This window comes from Callospermophilus lateralis, chromosome 3 (genome assembly GCF_048772815.1).
Source record: "Callospermophilus lateralis isolate mCalLat2 chromosome 3, mCalLat2.hap1, whole genome shotgun sequence".
Classification (NCBI taxonomy): Eukaryota; Metazoa; Chordata; class Mammalia; order Rodentia; family Sciuridae; genus Callospermophilus; species Callospermophilus lateralis.
Genome location: NC_135307.1, coordinates 100393088 through 100412729, shown reverse-complemented (window position 1 = coordinate 100412729; position 19642 = coordinate 100393088). Strand labels below are relative to the sequence as shown.

At 36.9% G+C, this 19642-nt stretch overlaps 1 protein-coding gene across 3 annotated transcripts in view; it reads left to right on the top strand.

Annotated features, from left to right (window-relative positions):
• Dnaaf4 (dynein axonemal assembly factor 4) overlaps window positions 1–19642 on the top strand; it is a 45163-nt gene that overhangs the window by 11253 nt on the left and 14268 nt on the right. For all 3 annotated transcript variants that reach the window (XM_076848598.2, XM_076848596.2, XM_076848597.2), the window contains exons 4-6: window positions 7615–7846; window positions 12465–12610; window positions 15575–15684. In XM_076848598.2, the coding sequence (XP_076704713.1) occupies window positions 7615–7846; window positions 12465–12610; window positions 15575–15684 (488 nt within the window). The remainder of the gene's footprint in view (window positions 1–7614; window positions 7847–12464; window positions 12611–15574; window positions 15685–19642) is intronic.

Here is a 19642-nt window from a genome sequence, read left to right as displayed (position 1 = left end):
ACCTTTATTTAATTTATTTATTTATATGTGGTGCTAAGAATCAAACCCAGTGCCTCACACATGATAGGCAAGTGCTCTACCACTGAGCCACAACCCCACCCCTGATTGGAGAGGTTTGTGAGACCCTCCACTTTATCGCTGGTCAATTAGAAGTATCATAGCCCTGGACTTATTACTGGCATCTATTTGAGGGCGGGGCAGTTTTGTGAGACTGACCCTAAACCTGTGGGATCTGGTGCTAAGTCCAGGTAGATAGTGTCAGAATTGGATTGTATTATAGGACACTGAATTGGTGTTAGAGAATTGTTCAGTATAGGAAAAATCCACACATCTTGGTGATCAGAAGTGAAGTATAAAATATTGTGAGAACCAGTCATAGTGACACACACCTAAAACCCCCAGTTATTCCAGAGGCTGAGGCAAAATTGAAAGTTCTAGGCCAATCTGGGCAACTTAGACCTGTCTCAAAATAAAAAGTGTGTGGATGTAACTCAGTGGTGGAATGCTTGCCTAGCATGTGTGAAACCCTGGGTTCAATTGCCAGTACCCGCCTCTCGCCCTCCAAAAAACAGTATTATAAAAGCATAGCAGAGGAGAAAACTTGTTTTTTTCCCTATACATTATCTTTTTTTATCTTTTTTTTGATACATAATTTCTCTTTTTCCCTAGCCATAAGCTTTATGTTATTTTCTTCATGCTTTTCTCTTTTTCATATTCCTTTTCTGAGAATCCTTCTTTGTCCCTCTTCTTCCTCATTACTCTCTGAAAGTATTGTGTGTCTCTAATGTAACTTATTATAAATTAAAATTATAGATATAATTCCCTTAACTACTTCTTGGCTGTAATACCAAAACTTTACTATTACTTTTGATTTTAAGAAGAGTCTCACTTTTAGTAATCAATACTTAAGTCATGTGTATTTTTTAAAACCTTATTTAAAATTCACTCTACTGTCCTCTACCATGCTCTTCTGACATGATGTTCTGCCTCAGCTCAGACCCAGAGAAATGGAGTCAACCAACCATGGACTGAGACCTCTGAAACTATGAGCCCCAAATGAACTTTTCTGCTTCTATCTTGTTCTTATCGGGTATTTTGGTTACAGTAAGGAAAAGCTGACTAACAGAGAAAGATGCTTTGGACACTCTAGTGGATAGAGTTCATCCAATCTGGAAGTACAGGGAGGCCAGTTGGCAGTGTCCTTCTAGGCTCTGTACCTCCCTGAATTGTTCTCCTATCCATATAGTACTGACAGTTAATTTATTTTTCTAAGCCATAACATACCCAATATGCCTTCTGTCTAGCATATAAGGGAAGAAACATGTCTTTCTTTGATTAAAAAGACTTTCAGAAGCCTGGATTTCTAAAAAATGGTGGTCCACAGACCAGATAACCCAAATTCTAATTAGTAAGCGTAAGGCCCTACAATAGCCTCATCTGCCTAAGGACTTTCGCTCCACTACTAGCATCTTCTATAGAAATAACAGATCCCATAGCAAGTAAAACCAGGACACAGATGTGCCCATCTTTAACAGATGTGGTGCTCTTTTGGAGTCAAATTCTACCTTCTGATTTTGACATTGCTCCTCTGGAAGACAGTCAGGAGCTGGAAGCCCATCTCCACAGAACTCTATCTGGTTTTTTAATTCCACCTATGTTCACCAGTAGCTGGAAAGAATATTTGAGTTCAAAGGGAAGGGGTCAGGAAGGGACTTTTGATTGACTACTAATGAGGAACCCCCTACCCAATTTGGTAGTCTGTAAGACTTCTCCTTTTCCTTTCTTTAGGACCAGCAAAATCTCCACTCCTGATTTTTCCAGTTTCCACTTTGTTTTCTGGAAATTGATGTTCCAGAATGGATGCAGAAATCTTTGGGAGGAACAGGGTAGGGGGGTATAGTACTCTAGAATTCTCTAGACTTCTGCATGCCACAAGGATCCTGGCAATGAGCTATCTGTAAGTTCTTAGTTTTGGATAGTAAAATGAGTTATTTTTCTTTCTTTCATTTCTTCCATCAATCCTCCCTCCTTTCTCCTCCCTGCCCTACCCTTTTCCTCTTCCCTCCTCCTCCTCTTCCTCCTCTCTATCCACCTCCCTTCCCTCTCCTTTATCTCTTTCTTTCTAACTAATTTAGTAATAGTTTAAGAAGGGACAGTTATGGGACTGGGGGTGTAGCTCAATGGTAGAGTGTGTGTTTAGTATGCACAAAGGCACAGCTGGATCCTAAATAGCAAACAAAATAAACCCCCCACCCAAAATAAAACAACAAAACCAAAACCAAAACAACAACAACAAAACAAACAAGGAATAGTTAGCTAGACTTCATTCCATTTTAATAGGAATATATTTTGACTGTTTTCAACCCTAAGACACCTTAGCTATTTTCTTCATGCCTTGGAACTTGGAGAAAATTAGGTTTTTGTTTTATTTTTACCGATAAATGCTTACTGCCTCATGTCAGTCCTGCTTCTGGTGTTACTGGTGTCACCCAGGGGTGGCTGTATGCTCTTGAGTCTTTCAATTTCTCTTACCTCCCAGTTTAGAAAGTAGCTGCAGCACCTAATTCTAAGTGCCATTGAACAAGGTACTTAGAATAGCAGCTTCTTGAGTAGGTGAGAGTAAAGTGAAGGTGCTGCGGGGTCACTAGTCATGTGCCATACTAGATAGAGAATAAAACATGCAATGGGAAGAATATAAGAAGAACATAGTACATGTAGGGAGTGTTAAATTATTGATGAGACTATTGTAATCCTGAGTCTGGGTTTGGTTTTTTGTTTTGTTTTTTTTTTTTTTTACATTTATTTTTTAGATGTAAATGGACACAATACAATGCCTTTACTTTTATGTGGTGCTGAGAATCGAACCCAGGTCCCACCTGTGCTAGTCGGGCGCTCTACTGCTGAGCCACAATTCCAGCCCCAAGAGTCTGGCTTTTATTATTGGACCATTTCTATTATGTATTCTCCACATATTTTTTTAAGTATGTTTTTAGTTGTAGGTGGATACAATATTTTATTTATTTATTTTATTTTTTTATTTTTATGTGGTGCCGAGGACAAACCCAGTACCTCACACATGCTAGGCAAATGCTCTACCACTGAGCTACAACCCTAGCCCTCCACATAAACTTTTACATGTCACTTAAACACTCTTCACTTTCCTCATTTGCAAAATGGGGAAAATAAAAGTAGCTAGCTCATATAATTGTTGCAAAGATTAAACAATATAATGCATGTAATATTGAGTGCTTAGCGCAGTGTTAGGCTTGGTTATTGTCATCATTCATATTTAATTTCCACCCCAAATACAATTGGAGCCCTAGGTTTGGTAGAGGATGAGGGGTCTTATGTACATAAAAGATTTTGTATCATGAAAAACTACCAGCAAGAGCAGGGACAGTGATACATGGTATTGTTTGTGTTGAAATGTCTACTGTGCTTTGGGAGAGCATCTTGAATGTAAAGACAAGGGCCAGGGCAGTGGTGTGGAGCTAGGAATTTTCTGAGTAGGTTGTTAACTATAGCCACTTTTAAATACTAAATCATACTAAAATTAAACATTTTAAAGGCTTATAATTTCCTAATTAACTTACTACATTTTGCTATTATCTAAGTTTCTGAGAAGTTTTTAAAAATCTACTGTATCTGGAGAGTGGAAACACTATATAATGATGAGCTACTGAGCATCTCTTCCCAACACTGTTCCCAGTGACAGTAGCTTGAAATGAGCCAGGGTCAGGTATTTGCCCCACGGAAATAAGCAGATGCTGCAAATCAGTGCTTTCCCTACTTCTGGAGAGCTGGTTATGGAATCTCTGTGGCTACAGTACCAAGCCAGAGAGACTCCTTAGAATAGCCAGTAGATCGAAGATGAGTTCTGAATCTAAGGACTTAGAATGGAGAGGAGAAGACAGACTTGACAGTCACATTAGTGTTAGGATCTGTGTGCATAGTGACTAACTGAATGTGGGGGAAATAAAGATTGAAGTCTGAAACAAAAGTCTGAATTGCAGAGCTATCCTTGCTGCCTTTGACGAAGCAAAAGGCAATATTGTGAGCTGCCCTGTGGAAAGGCCCTCATGGCTAGGAACTGAAGTTTACTTCTGGCTAACAGCCAGCAAAGAGTGGCGGCCTTTAGTCCAACAGCCTGCAGGGTGCTGTATCCGGCCAACAACCATATATGAGCTTGGAAGCAGATCTTTCCTCACTGAGCCTTCACATCAGATTTCAGCTCTGGCGGACACCTTGATTGCAGCCCCTTAAGAGACCTTGAAGTAGAGATCCAAATAAGCTGATCCCAATTCCAGATCCACCCAAACCATGAGATAATAAAGATGTGTTGTTTTAAGCTGAAATTAAAAATTTTAAAAAAATCACTCTGCCAATATTGATTATGAGGGGTAAGGATGTCTAACTCTTTATATACTTTTTCTTTTTCCTTGTTGTGGGGCAGAGAGAATAAAAAACAAACATTATTAAATTGGGTGAAATCATCATCTTGTCCTTTTAGATTGTGACTTCCTCTCTAATAATGACTGTTCATTATCCCCTTTGCCAGGTTTATAAATACTGGTTCATTGCTATGTATGGATTCTTCCTCACCTATCTTGTTGGAAGTTCATTGGCAACTCTCTGAACTTGGAATATGTAGTAATTATTATTTTCTATGCTTAGTTCAAGCCTTACATGGATATGGATATATTTTGTCTGTTTCTCATTACTGTAAGAAAACAACTAAAGATGGGTAACTTTATAAAGAAAAGAGGTTTATTTAGCTCACAGTTTTAGAGACGGAAAGTCTAAGATCAGGAAGCCCCATCTGCTCAGCCTCTGGTGGATAACATCATGACAAGAGCATTTGTGAGCAAGAGATCACATCCCAAAATAGGAAGCCAGAGAGGGATTCAGGAGTCAGGCAGTTTTTATAACAACATGCTCTCTTTAGAACCAACTAAAGGGGCTCTTAAGAATTATCTTAATCCCCTCTGAGGACAGTGCCCCTAGTGACCTAAGGATCTCCCTCTAGGCCATAGTTCTTAAAGGTCCCACCTTACCACTTCCCACATCACCACTCTGAGGATAAAGCCTCTAACATGTGAATGTTGGGGAGCAAACCAGATCCAAATCATAGCAACAGAATTAGGACTCCTTCATTATGCTATGAAATTTACTTTAAAGTTACTGTCTCATAGTTCAGTAGGAAAACAGTATTAATACTGTCTAGAAGACAGTATTAAGTCTAATAGATATTATTGACCACCTTTCAGTGAAGATTTCTTACTTATAATATTTGTATCCTAAAGCAATACAATCTTTAGGAGCCTTCATCCACCATGTCCATATCCTAGAACCACTCTAGATGTACTATTTAAATGTAAATTACTTTAAATATATATTACTGATATAACCAGCAAGTGATGGAATGTCAGTCCAGGTCCTCATTGCTGATATAACCAGCAATATATACTTATACCTATAATTCCAGCAACTCAGGATGCTGAGTCAGGGGATCACTTGTTTGAGACCAATCTCAGCAACTTTGTGAGTCCCCATCTGTTGTGATGGGCAAAAGGTGTGACTTATGCAGTCAAGGGGGAGACATAAAGAATGTCCATGTGCTTCTGCCCTTTTCAGTGCTTTATTCACTCAAATCACTCAATACAATTTCACTCTATAGGTTCTCTTTTTTTAAATATTAATTATTTTGTGTAGTTAGACACAATACCTTTATTTTATTTATTTATTTTTCTGTGGTGCTGAGGATCGAACCCAGGGCCTCGCACATGGTAGGCAAGCACTCTACCGCTGAGCCACAACACCAGCCCACTCTATAGGTTCTTAATCAAGAAAAACAACAATCCTTAATGTGAGGCACTGCAATTGGACATAATCAATTCACAGCAAACAATTCTAGATTAATTCTAAGTACTACAAACACACTTAATCGTGACAGGGTCATGACAGACATTCCCTCTGCATGTTTATCTCAAGTGTCAGATCGAAAGAAGCCTTAGGCTTTAAGTCAAGCAGATGCACACTCACTCTGACCTCGGTGATCAGGTCAGGAACCAAGGCAGGCTTCTCCCACGGTGGACCTGCAGGCCGGTTGAGGAGAGGGTCATAGGGAGAAGTTGCACCTCTCACTAGGGTCAAGATGTGGCTATAGAGTTTGAGAGTGGTGAGAACCACGCAGAGGATCAGGCAAAGGATGACAAGTGATTGGATGACAAGGTCCTCATCAGGCTCTCCAGCTTGTGTGCATCAGTATCGGCTGGCTGAATATCTGTTCATTTGCTCTATTACTTACACTCAATTTGGGGGCTTTTAACCCCCCCCCCCTTTCAATCCTTATCAGCTACCACTGGATTTCTCAGTGACATTATTTACCCTGGAGTTAAAACATCTGGTCTGGTGTTAAAACACCTGATCTTTTCACCTTTCCCCCTTATCCTGTGAAGACAGCCTGCCAGAAGCTTTACTCTGAGTTTATGGAGGTGTGGGGGAGTGACTTGTTTGTGCCTGAGGGCCATACTGGAGGGCTCCTTAGGTGTGCCTGGTGAGACTTGCAGGTTTCAAACTGGAGTTTTTAAAAATGTAGTTGCTTAGGCTCAGGCCTAAGGCCATCCTCACACTATCTCAGAACAAAAAAGGGCTAGAGATGTAATCTAGTGGTAAAGGCCCCCTGGGTTCAATCCACAGTACTACAAATATACATTATATATTTAAAACACACACACACACACACACACACACACACACACACACACGAAAGTAAAATTGAAAATTCAGTTCCTCAGTCACAGTAGCCACAAAGTGTTTGATTGTCCATGTGTGGCTGATGACTACTGTATTGGGTAACAGGACATTTTGATCAATGAAAAAAGCACTTCTCTAAAGGATGGAGGTGAGACATTTTCTTTACCATATTAAAGTCAGATAGTTATATACACCAACTATTTACTCTATTTAACATTTGTTCTTGTCCATGTGAAGACATTTTTAGAAGTGAAAAATGTTGCCACATTGCTATACAAGATACTGCTTTCAAATTCATCCAGTGTTCAGCTTTTCATGTGAAAGTGTTAAACAACTACAGTGTAAACATAATTAGCAGCAGGATAAAGATTTCAAACATTTCCATCCACCAAAAACAAACTCTCTAGTTTATCCTTCCTATTTCCTTCCCTTTTCTGCCCTCTTTTCTTAGGTGAGGGTGGGCACAACTTCAGTCCTATGATGAGGTAAGACTTGGAGAAGTAGAAAGGCAAATATTTGTGTATATGTTTCAGTAGGTATATGTAGGTTTTGGGGAAAATGATTTAACTTTTAGAATAATCATTTTTTATATGAGTAACCTGAGGTGAGAGGAAGTGATTGCCCCAGATCAGAATAGTGTTAGATCCAGGACTAAAACATGTGTCCATGACCCACAAATCAATGGGCATTCTACTAAATCATTTGTCTTTTCCATTTTTATTCTTTATTCACTATTATTGCTATAGATGCAATGGCAAAAATGTAGAGGTAAGAATAATTAACTATTATAATCAGTTTATTTAAAGAAATGTTACTTTTTATGTGTTTTAAAGGATTTGGTAATTGTAATTTTTACAGATTGAAGAAGAAGAGAGGAAGAAGATAGAAGATATGAAAGAAAATGAACGAATAAAAGCAACTAAAGAATTGGAAGCCTGGAAAGAGTGTCAAAGAAAAGCTGAAGAACGAAAAAGAATTCAGAAAGAAGAGAAATTACGTCAACAAGAAAAGCAAATTGACGAAGAAAGAAAAAAATTAAGACATAAAAATCTCATTAAAAATTCAACATCTAAAAATCTTGCCACAAAAGGTACATGATTAATATTTTTTGGAAAAGTGAGTACTGTTGGTAAAGTATATATGATGCTATTTTATTATGATAATTATTATTATTTTGGTTAACCTGTTCACAGTATTAGGTCATTGTTTTGTATATCGAGAATAAGCACTTTAATATGAAGATTAAAATGAAATGTTAATATATAAGAAATATATTTCTTTTTATAAGGAGTAGTGAGCTTTTCTAATAAAATGACTAAGGATTCTGTGTCTTCTTTGCTTATGTGCCTTAAAAAAAAAAAAAGATGCAGATGCTGTTGAAAATGTTCTTAATTTAGGTCTCAAAAGAATTGGACTGGCCAAGCAGTATAAGGAGTATTCATTTATTCCTTTAAATATGAGGAACTAGGAATTTCATTAAAAGACTCTTTCCTAACATGACTGAGGAAAGTGAGTACTATAAGCAAACTTAGTCTTCAGCATATAATAAGGTCTGCTTCTGGCCTTTGATCCTGATGCATTCAAAGATAGGTAAAAAGATTATAATTGCTTATTGAAAGCTAAATGTGACTTTATCTGATTTTAGAATATTGAACTTTATTGTAGATTTATAGAAATCTCTCTTTATCCTTGAGGGATATGTTCCAGGATCCCCAATGGATTCCTGAAATTGAGGATAGTAATGAACCCTATATGAACCCTATATATACTATGCTTTACATACCTATGATAAATTTTAAAGTTTTAAATTGTTCACTGTTCTGAGTAGTGGAATAACATCTTGTGCCATCCGGCTCTGTCCTTCCCAGAATGTGAATCATCCTTTTGTCCTCTGTATCCCTATAGTATGTACCTATTAGTCACTTAATAATCATTTTAGTCATAGAATCCTGTGAGAATGTTTATGTTAACAAATTGGGCAACTGAAATGAAATGTACTAATTTATTGAAAAATAAAGTGTACCCTAATTGGACAGATAAAAGAGCAAATTTGAAAAGACACAGTAACTGAACTGGCTGTTATAAATCTTTCCACAGGGGCATTGTAGTTTAGTGGTATAACATTTGCCTAGCCTGTTTGAAGACCTGAGTTTGATTCTCCCCAGCATGGGAAAAAAAATTCTGGGAAAAAAAACTCCAGACCCAGTGGTATCAATAATGGATTTGGGCTGGGCTGTGGCTCAGCAGTAGTGCACTTGACTGGCATGTGTGAGGCACTGGGTTTGGCTTTCAGCACCACATACAAATAAATAAAATAAAGGTCTATAAACAACTAAAAAACTTTAAAAGAAAATTTTTAAAAATGGATTCTAACAGACATTTAAAGAATGTCTGAAAAACGAAAAAGAATTCAGAAAGAAGATAAAATAATACCAATTTTACATAAAACTCTTTCATAAAATAAAGGATAGAGGAACACTTTTCAACTCTCCCCCCGCCCTTTTGAGGCCAATATAATTCTAAAATCAAATTCTAACAGAGACATTACAGAAAAAGAAAACTGTAAACCTATGTGCCTTATGAATATAAATGCAAACATCTGCAACAATACAGTAGCAAATTGAGTCCGATAATAGAAAATAGAATTTATTTAGGACTGCAAAGTTGGCTTACCATTTGAAAATCATTCAGAGTAATTCATCACATTAATAGAATAAAGGAAAAAATGTGATCATTTAAATATGACAGAAAGACATTTGACAAAATCCAACACTCATTTATGAAAAATTTCTCAACAAACTTCATATTTTCCAAGCAAACGTCATATTTACTGTTGAATTATTGAATACTTTGCCCTATAAATCCAAGAACAAAGCAAAGATGTCCATTTTCACTATTTCTATTTAACATTATACTTGAAGTCTTTCCCATTGTATTAAGACAAGAAGAAGAAATAAAAAACATAAAATTTAGGTGAAGTTGGGTGTGGACATTCAAACCTAGAATCCCAGTGGCTTGGGAAGCTCAGGCATGAGGATAACAGGTTCAAAGGCAGCCTCAGCAATTTAGCTTAGCGAGGTGCTATTACAGAATGTAGAAGAATTACTAATAAAATACAAAATAAGGCTAGGGATGTGGCTTAGTGGTAGAGTGCCCCTGAGTAATTCAATCCCTGGTATCCCGCCCCCCAAAAAAAATCCCTTAGAAATTTACAAGTTGATTTTAAAATTTTAATTTTAAAATCAACTTGTAATGCAAGTGACCTAGTGAAAGAAATGAAAAAAAGGGGGGTGGATTAAACTACCTGATTTGAAGACTTAGCATCAAGCTACAGTAATAAAGACAGGGTGGAACTAATGAAAGAATGAATATACAGTTCAAAAGAGCAGAGTACAGCCTGGTACATTAGCACATGCCTGAAATTCCAACTACTCTTGGATGGGTGAGGCAGGAGGATCACCAAGTTCGAGGCACACCTGGGCGACTTAGTGAAACTGTCTTGAAATTTAAAAAGAACAGGCCAGGGATGTAGCTTGTAATAGAGTGCTTGCCTAGCATGTGCAAGACCCTGGTTCAATCCCTAGTACTGAACAGTAGGCTATGATGCTAAAATAAAGAATACTGAGGAAGCAAAAGATTTGGAAAATTTTTCAGAAAGTAGAACAGAGTGACAAAGAGATTTAAAATAGAAAAAATAAAACAATTAGAAAATCATCTAAGACATCCATTATCAAATAATAGAAATATTAGGAAAAGGGAAAGAAAAAATAGGAGAGGAAATCATTAAAAGTGTTTTCTTAAACTCTGAGAATTAAAATAAATGAGTTTTTAGGTTGAAAGGGTCAAGCTAGTCTTTTTGTTTTGAGATGGTATCAGAGAATGCCACAGACTGGGTTATTTATTTATTTATTGAATCCAGGGGACTCTACCACTGAGCTATATCCTCACCCCTTTTTATTTTTTATTTTGAGACAGGATCTCAATAAGTTGTCTAGGCTTACAGTTAACTTACAGTCTTCCTACCTCAACCTCCCTAGCAGCTGGGATTGCAGGTGTGTGCCATCACAGCTGGTTATGTTTAGTTTTATAATAGTTCACAACTAGTTTATTTTATAATAGTTATGGGTTTTTCAGATTTTCTATTTTTTTCAAGTTTTGGTAACTTGTTTTCTAAATTGGTCATTTCATCTTTTCAAATTTGTTTCCATAAAATTTTTCTTATTTAATTATATCTATTCTTAGACATCAGGTAGGTTCAAGCTAACCATTATAATAAAGAGGTCCAAAAAATTAAGTTATTTGTAATGTGACACTTTCTTTTGCTATAGTGATCAATCTCGGTCTGATAGATGACTCTGTACCCACAGGAACCAAGGTCCAGACTGATATGTTCACTTCTGTCTCCACATCATCTGGCTGGCATTCCTAGGTCCAAGAGGCCTTTTCTCTTCCCTGCACCCCTCCTTTGAAATGTCTTTTCTAATTTTTTATTTAATTATTTATTTATGGGATGGATCTCTTTGTGTTGCCCAGGCTGGCCTGGAACTTGTGGGCTCAAGTGATTCTTCTACCTCAGTCTCCCAAATAGCTGGGATTATACCTGGCCTTTTTCAAGTTTTTTTAAATAGTAATTTTTTTTCCTCTTTTTTTCTTTGTTTATATTTATTTTCCATCAAGGATATTACTCCCATTTGTGTGTGTGTGTGTGTGTGTGTGTGTGTGTGAGAGAGAGAGAGAGAGAGAGAGAGAGAGAGAAACACCTAGGGGCACTCTACCACTGAGCCACATCCCCAGTCCTTTTTATGTTTTATTTTGAGACAGGGTCTTGCTAGGTTGCTGAGGCCAGCCTCAAATTTGTTATAGTCTCAGACTCCTGAATCGCTACCGTTACAGGCATGTGACATTCTACCTGGCCCTATCCTATTTCTTGCAAATCTTTTTTTTTCACCAGTTTTAATATTTGCCTTTAAGCCTATGTATCATATTTTTGGTCCTTTATTGATAGTTCGCTTTTTATTGTTGTTGCTGTTGTTTTTAAGCTACCTTTTCTTTTCTTTATTCAAATAGGTTATATTCCAATTTCTCTTACATGAACTTAACAGTCATTACAGCACATCACCTTTATAAAAATGTTTAGCTTTTCATTAGTATTCTTTGCTTTTTCTCATTTCCTCTCTCTGATGGATGAAAAACTTACACTCTTACAAGGAAATGTGTAGGAGATATTGTCATAGAGTGTAAGAAAGTTAAGGTAATATTGACAATGATGGCTTTGCATAGGTGCTTCCTCTAGAGTTGATGTAGAGTTGTCTAAGTGCCCTTTCTTAGAGATGATGTAAATTGAACATTGTGGTTCAATAAAGAGAATCCTAGAAGAGTAATGGAGTTATTGATTAAAGAATAGATTAGCTGTCATGTTATTTTTTAAAATAATTTTTTAGTTGTTGATGGACCTTCATTTTATTCATTTATTTATATGTGGTGCTGAGAATTGAACCCAGGGCCTCACACGTGCTAGGCAAGTGCTTTACCACTGAGCCACAACACCAGCCCCTGCCATGTTATTTTATATTTCTTTTTGAAGAAAATATTTTTGGTTAATTTGTTTAGGATTTCAGGATTAACTTAGATGTGTAATCATCATAAAAGTCAATTTGTTAACTAGAAAGTGAAAAATAAATGATTTATTTCTACCCTTGCTTTTGAAGGGAGAAATTCAGAAAATATATTTTCGGGGAAGTTAAAGGAAGACTGTATTCCTGCACCTCGCTCTGTTGGAAATATTAAAATCAACTTCACCCCTCGAGTATTCCCAACTGCACTCCGTGAATCAAAAGTAGCAGAAGAAGAGGAGGTAGATACACTTGCTTTTGTTACAGTGATACCAGTTAAATTGCTTTAATTTCATTTCATCTGTCAAAACTTGTATTAGTTCTGTATTTTAAGTATTTATTATACTAAAGACTTCATGACTATATTCATGAATGTTTTCATATGAGAAAGTATATTTTGAAGGTTTATTATTGACTCCCAAATACTGATAAGAGAACATTGATTTAATAAGTATTATTATTATTTATTCTAATAGAGAAACTATTGCACTCATCATTTATTTTATCAGATGCATCATTTTCTTCTTTTTTGGGGGTGTGTGTGTGTGTGTGTGATGCTGGGGATCTAACTCATAGCTTTGTACACGATAGCAAGCACTCTACCACCGAGCTATATCCCCAGCCCTCGGTAATATATCAGTGAACTTTGGAACAGTATGTATTTTAGAAAAAAAAAAAAAAGATTTGAAAACTATCATTAAACTTTCTGAGCCCTGGACTTTAAGTATTGTATCTTTAATTACATAAACACTAAGAAGTGTATTTTTTTACTGTAAAGCAAGACTGATGCCTCTTTCAGCTGAAAAGTTGTTGTACAGACTAGGCACATGCCTACTATAATCCTAGCAGCTGGGGAGGCTGAGGCAGGAGGATCACAAGTTCAAAGTTGGCCTCAGCAACTTAGCAAAAATAAAAAACAAAAAGGGCTAGGGATATAGTTCAGTGGTAAAACACTTCTGGGTTCAATCCCCAGTACCAAAAAAAAAAAAAAAAAAACCAACTGTGGAAACAACTGAAGATCTTAGCTACTTGGGAGGCCAGCCTGGGCAACTTAGTGAGATCCCGTTGAAGGGATGGAGGTGTAGCTCACTTTCCTAGCACATGCAAGACACTCAGTTGAATCCCCAGTACTTGGGGTTGGGTTTGTATAAAGACTGACAGTTTAAAATCATCATCTAGTGCATTTTCTGTTCAGGCTGCTGTAATCAAAATATCACAAATTTAGTGACTTAATCAACAAACATTCCTTTCTTATGGTTTTAAGATCAGGGTGGAAGGAAGCATGGCTAGATTTTTGTTGTGGGTCCTCATCCTAGTTTGTACACGATTACCTACTTAATATACCTTCACATGATGGTGGGGAAGAAGAGCTTTTTGATCACTTTTTTTTTTTTTGTACTGCTGAAGATTGAACCCAAGGGTGCTCTGCCACTGAGCTATATCCTCAGCCTTTTTAAAATTTTGAGACAGGATCTTGCTAAATTCATTAAGGCTGGCCTTGAATTTATAATCCTCTTACCTCAGCATCCCAAGTGCCCCTGGGATTACAGGCATTTGCCACCACTCTGGCTTTTCTCTTCCTATAAAGAGACTAAGCCCATGATGGGGTTCTATCTTCATGATCTTATCTAAACTTAATTACCTCTTAAAGGTCCCATCTCCAAATACCATCATGCTGATGGTTGGGGCTACAACATATGAATTTGGGGTGAGACACAAGCATTCAGTCTCTAAATAATATTTGTATCCATTGAAAGAAGATGAAAAATCTAAAGTTAACTGTTAATTAAACAATCAGATCTTTGTATATGATACGGTTTGATTAGAGTTTGTCCCCCATGTTCTGTAGCTTTCTGTCACTGTGAAAAAATACCAAAGGAAACCAACTTATAAGAAGGAAAGATTTATTTTTAGATCACAGTTTTGGAGGTTTTAGTCCTTTGTTGATTGGCCCTGTTTCTTTTGATCCTATGGTAAGGCAGAACATGGAAGCACATGGCGGAGGAGACCTATTTACCTCATGTTGACTAGGAAGCACAGATAGAGTAAAGGGACTGGGATCCCATTATCCCCTTGAAAGTCATACCCTCAATAACCTAACTTCCTTCCATTAGGCCCCACCTCCTAAAGGTTCTTCTTCCTCCCAATAGTACTGCAATCTTTTTGTTTATTTTTTTAAAAAAATTTTAGGCGGCAGGTACCAGGGATTGAACCCAAGAGCACTTATCCACTGAGTCATATGCCTGGCCCTTTAAAAAAAAAAAAAAAAAAAAAAAAAAAAAAATATATATATATATATATATATATACACACACACACACACACACATACATGTGTGTGTGTGTGTGTGTGTGTGTGTGTGTGTGAGTGTTTTAGTTGTAGATGGACATGATATCTTTATTTTATTCATTTATTTTTATGTGGTGCTGAGGATCGAACCCATCAGCACAGATGGAACCCAGTGCCTCACACTCGCTAGGCAAGCACTCTACCACTGAGCCACAACCCCAGCCCTCCCCAGCCCTTTTTATTTTTTATTTTGAGACAGGTTCTCACTAAGTTGCTTAGGGCCTCACTAAGTTGTTGAGGCTGGCTCTGAACTTATGATCCTCCTGCCTCAGCCTCTTGCGTCTCTAGGATTACAAGCATATGCCACCACGCCTGGCTGTAACCAAGCCTTTTAAAACATGACTTTGGGGAACATTTAAGATCCAAACTATAACATCCCCCAAAGGTTCATATGCTAGAAACTTGGTCCCAAAGTAAAGATATTAAGTGATGTTAGATCTTTAAGTGGTGAGGCCTAGCAGAAGGTAACTGGGTAATGAGTACACCATCCTTGGAAATGATTAGTGCTAGTCTTGAAGAGTGGATTATTATAAATCAGAGAGCCTGGCTGTTTCCTATCTCCTGCTTCCTTATGTGATCTACCCCCTACACACCCTGCTCTTTCTCTCTCTCTTACTCTCCCTCTCACCACACCCTTCACACTTGTGCCCACTACATGCCATTCGCCATGTTGTAATGTAGCCAGAAGGCTCTTACCAGAACCTGACCAGGTAGGGGTCATTCAGTCTTAGACTTAAAAGCCTCCAAAACTGTGAGCAAAATGAACCTCTTTTCTTTGTAAGTACCCAGACTCAGGTGTTTTGTTATAGCAACACAAAATAGACAGTGTCCTTTCCAAGACTTCCTTTTCATTTCAGTGGCTACATAAACAAGCTGAGGCACGAAAAGCAATGAATACTGATATTCCTGAATTTTGCGACTTAAAAGAAGACGAAAAGAACCCAGAATGGTTGAAGGAGAAAGGAAAGTAAGTTGTTTAAAATCTGGCCATGCAATGTAAAATGTATGTAGGCATTGGTAATAATCACATTTTCTGGATATTTTGACCTCTGTGTTTATAGTATTTGTTAGTGGGAGAGATAACACAAATAAGCAAATAAGGTAGGCAGGACCTCCATACTTAAGAAGTCAGATAATATGACAAATATGGGTCTTATTTATTTATTTTTGGTACTGGGGATTGGCCTCAGGGGCACTTGACCACTGAACTACATCCACAGCCATATTTTATATTTTATTTAGAGATAGCATCTCACTGAATTGCTTAATGCTTTGCTTTTGCTGAGGCTGGCTTTGAACTCATGATCCTTTTATCTCAGCCTCCCGAGCCTCTGGGATTATAGGCATGCACCACCACTCCCTGCTATGGGTCTTATTTTTAAATATAAATGTCATATAAATGAAAATATTTCATCTTTTGGGATGTTTATTAGCATCCCTTTTAAAGCTGGGTGTAATGGTGCACACCTGTAATCTCAGCAGCTCAGCAGGCTGAGACAGGAGTATCACAAGTTTGAAGGCAGCCTCAGCAACTTATCAAGGCCCTCAGTAACTCAGTGAGACCCTGTCTTTAAGTAAAATACAAAAAAGTGCTGGGGATGTGGCTCAGTGGTTGAGTGCCCCTGGATTCAATCCTCAGTACAAAAAAAAAAAAAAAAAAAGATTAATTAATTAATTAATTAATCCCTTTTAAAATCACTTTTACATTTAGCATAAGTCCTTCCTAATACCTTCCTTAAAAACAGTTTTTAAAATAATTATTTTTATTATTCATTTCCATTTATTAAAAAGTACTTAATTGCCAGGTGCGGTGGTACATGACCTTAATCTCAGCTACTCAGGAGGCTGACGTCAAATTTGAGGTTAGCCTCTTCAACTTAGTGAGATTTGTCTCAAAATTCAAAGGGCTGGGAATGTAGCTTACTGGTAGAGTGTTCCTGGGTACTGTCCCCATACCACAAAAAAATCAAATTTAAAAAAATTATAAAAAATTAAGTCCCAAATTATTTTTTAAATTGCATTTTATATCTAAACTGTCATTTATTTTCTATGTTTGGTTCTGTACATGAGTATTTTAATACAGTTATTAAAAACAGTGAATTCTAGTGTGTTCTGGGTAGCAATATGAGCTCATACTTTGAGGCAGTTGTGGATTTTTTTTTTTTTTTTTTTTTGGTACCCGGAATTGAACCCAGGGGCACTTAACCACTTAGCCACATCCTTATCCCTTTTTGACTTTTTGTTTTTTATTTAGAGAAACAGTCTCACTAAGTTGCTTAAGGCCTCACTTAGTTACTGAGGCTGTCTTTGACTTATGATTCTCCTGCCTTAGACTCCCAAGTTGCTGGGATTACAGGAATGTGTCACTATGTTCGGCTTTCTTTTTTTCTTTTGTAAGGTCCATTAGACAACATTAGTTCCTTCCACCTGCATAACTTAGGAAACTATCTCAAGATCTTTAACTTAATCACACCTGCAGGGTCCTTTTTATCATATTAAATAACATATTAATGAATTCTGGGAATTAGGATTTTAGGATGTAGACATATTTTGGGGGAACATAACATCTATATTTTTCTTTTCTCATATTTTCTCTTGGTCTTTTCTTCTGTTACAACACCAGGGGGTGGTTTGTTGCATTTAGGTGGATTTGGCAATTTTTCTGAAGGTTAGAAGCTTGAGGTATGATAGGTTGGTTCTTCTTATTCTGAACAGTAAAATTAATATGATCTTTCCTCTTCTATCTCTTCTTCCTTTTTTCCTTCCTCTCCATTTATTCAACCATTAAATCAACATCTATTGGTTACCAGTGACTTGCCAGACTATAGCATGGAACTGCACTAAGAGAGCAAGGTAGAGACACACAAATACTTTAATACTGAATGGGAAGTACAGTAAGTTAGATGAGGAAAGGAATATGAAATTATGGAAAAGGGGCACCTAACCTTAAAGGCAGGAAGGTAAGCTGAGAAAAAGCTTTATACAGAAAATAGTACTTGAGTTCCTTTTAATGCTAACTAAGTTTTAGGAAGAATATAGAGAAAAACATTTGTTTTAGGTAGAGGTGACAGAATGAACAAGAACACAGAAACAAGAAATAATATGATGAAACTACAGGAAATTTATTCTTTGCTGAAACATAAAATTTGACACTATGGAGATTGATGAATGAGCCTAGACGAATGCTATAGAGGCTTGTAAGATTCTTCTTTTTTTTAATGTTGTAGTTGAAGGCCTTTATTTCTTTTTATATTTTTTCTATTCTTATTTGTCATATATGACAGCAGAATGCATTACAATTCATATTACACATATAGAGCACAATTTTTCATCTTCTAAGATTCTTACATGTTAGACCATTAGGTGGAGAAAAACTTTTTTTGTTGCAAAAACCCAGACAAAGCCTTTGAATTATGCCTCTATTATAGAGAAAGCGTGATTTGAGAAATATTTATTGAGTAAAATGGTCAGAAATTATTATTAATTTAAATGTTGGGAATTGAACCCAGGGTCTTGAGCATGCTAGGTAAGCTCTCTACCATTGAGTTATACAGCAGCTCAGAAATTCTTGACTGATTGTTGGGAGTGAGAAAGAAAAAGTACTCGTGGGTGACTTCCACATTTTTAACTTGATTGTGGGATGCCACCAACTTAATTTTAGAATACTTAGAAGAAGAACTAGATGGAAGGGAATGCTAGTAAGTTTGATTTTGAATAAGTTAAATTTGAGATTGTCTCTGAGGCAGTGACAGTGTGCAACAAGTATGAAACTCAGGGAAGAGGCCAGCGCTATGGATATATTATATTTGTGGGTTATCAGCGTTTTAAATAGTAGGTAAATTTGTAAGAGTAGGTAAGATGGGCTGTGAATATAGCTCAGTGGTAGAGTATGTGTTTAGCATGCACAAGAGCCTGGGTTCAATCCTCAGCACTGAAATAAACATAAAACAAAAACAATTAAAAAAAAAAAGTTAGTGGTACATACTTGTGATACCAGCTACTTGGGACTGAAACAGAAGTTCACAAGTTTGAGAGCAGCCTCAGCAACTTAGTGAGACTCTGTCTCAAAATAAAAAGTAAAAAGGGCTGAGGATGTAACTTAGTCCCTAAATTCAATACTAGAGAGTACTACTGAAAAACAAAAAGTCTTCGGATATCCCAAAACAGTGTATAGACTTACAGCAGTGGGCTGAGGATAGCACCTAGTAATATTTAAAGGACCCACAAAATGCTGCTAGAAATAAATGAAGTGGAAACTCTTAAGGAAAGGTTTTGTTTGTTTGTTTTGTTCTTCTTTAGATTAGAAAAGGTTTGAATAAATTCAGAGGCAGGAGAAATAAAAGGTCATTGAAATGTCTCTAAAAGTGGAGAAATTTAGGTCAAGGCTAAGATTGGAGGGATTGTCTGATTTTGTTCAGTTTTGTTTCTCTTTTTCAAAGTTGCATTAACTTTATAGTACAAAAAAAATCTTTTATTAAAAAAATTTGCACAAGTCCCCCTTTCTCCCTGCACCTCATTCCCTGTAATCCCAGGGATTGAACCCAGAGTCTCAGCACATATAGGCAAGCACTCTACCACTGAGGTCATGCCCAGCCCTCTAGTATATATTAACTGTATTACATGGAAGTCTCCTTTGAGTTTTCACCTAGTTTGTGGTCTTCCTGCCTACCTTATCCCTAGCTGTAACCAATCTTGAAAATAGTTTTTTAATTGTATTCTCTTATCTTTAAGCTGCCATTGTCATAATCACAGTATGGTAACAGCTTGTGATAGTTTCCAAAAGTTTTGACATATTGAGAGTTCCTTAAATTCTCACGTCAGGACAAGGGCTTGGTGGCACATGCCTTTATTCTCAGTTACTTGGGAGGCTGAAGCAGAAGGATCACTTGAACACAGAAGTTTGAGGCCTGCCCAAGCAACTTAGT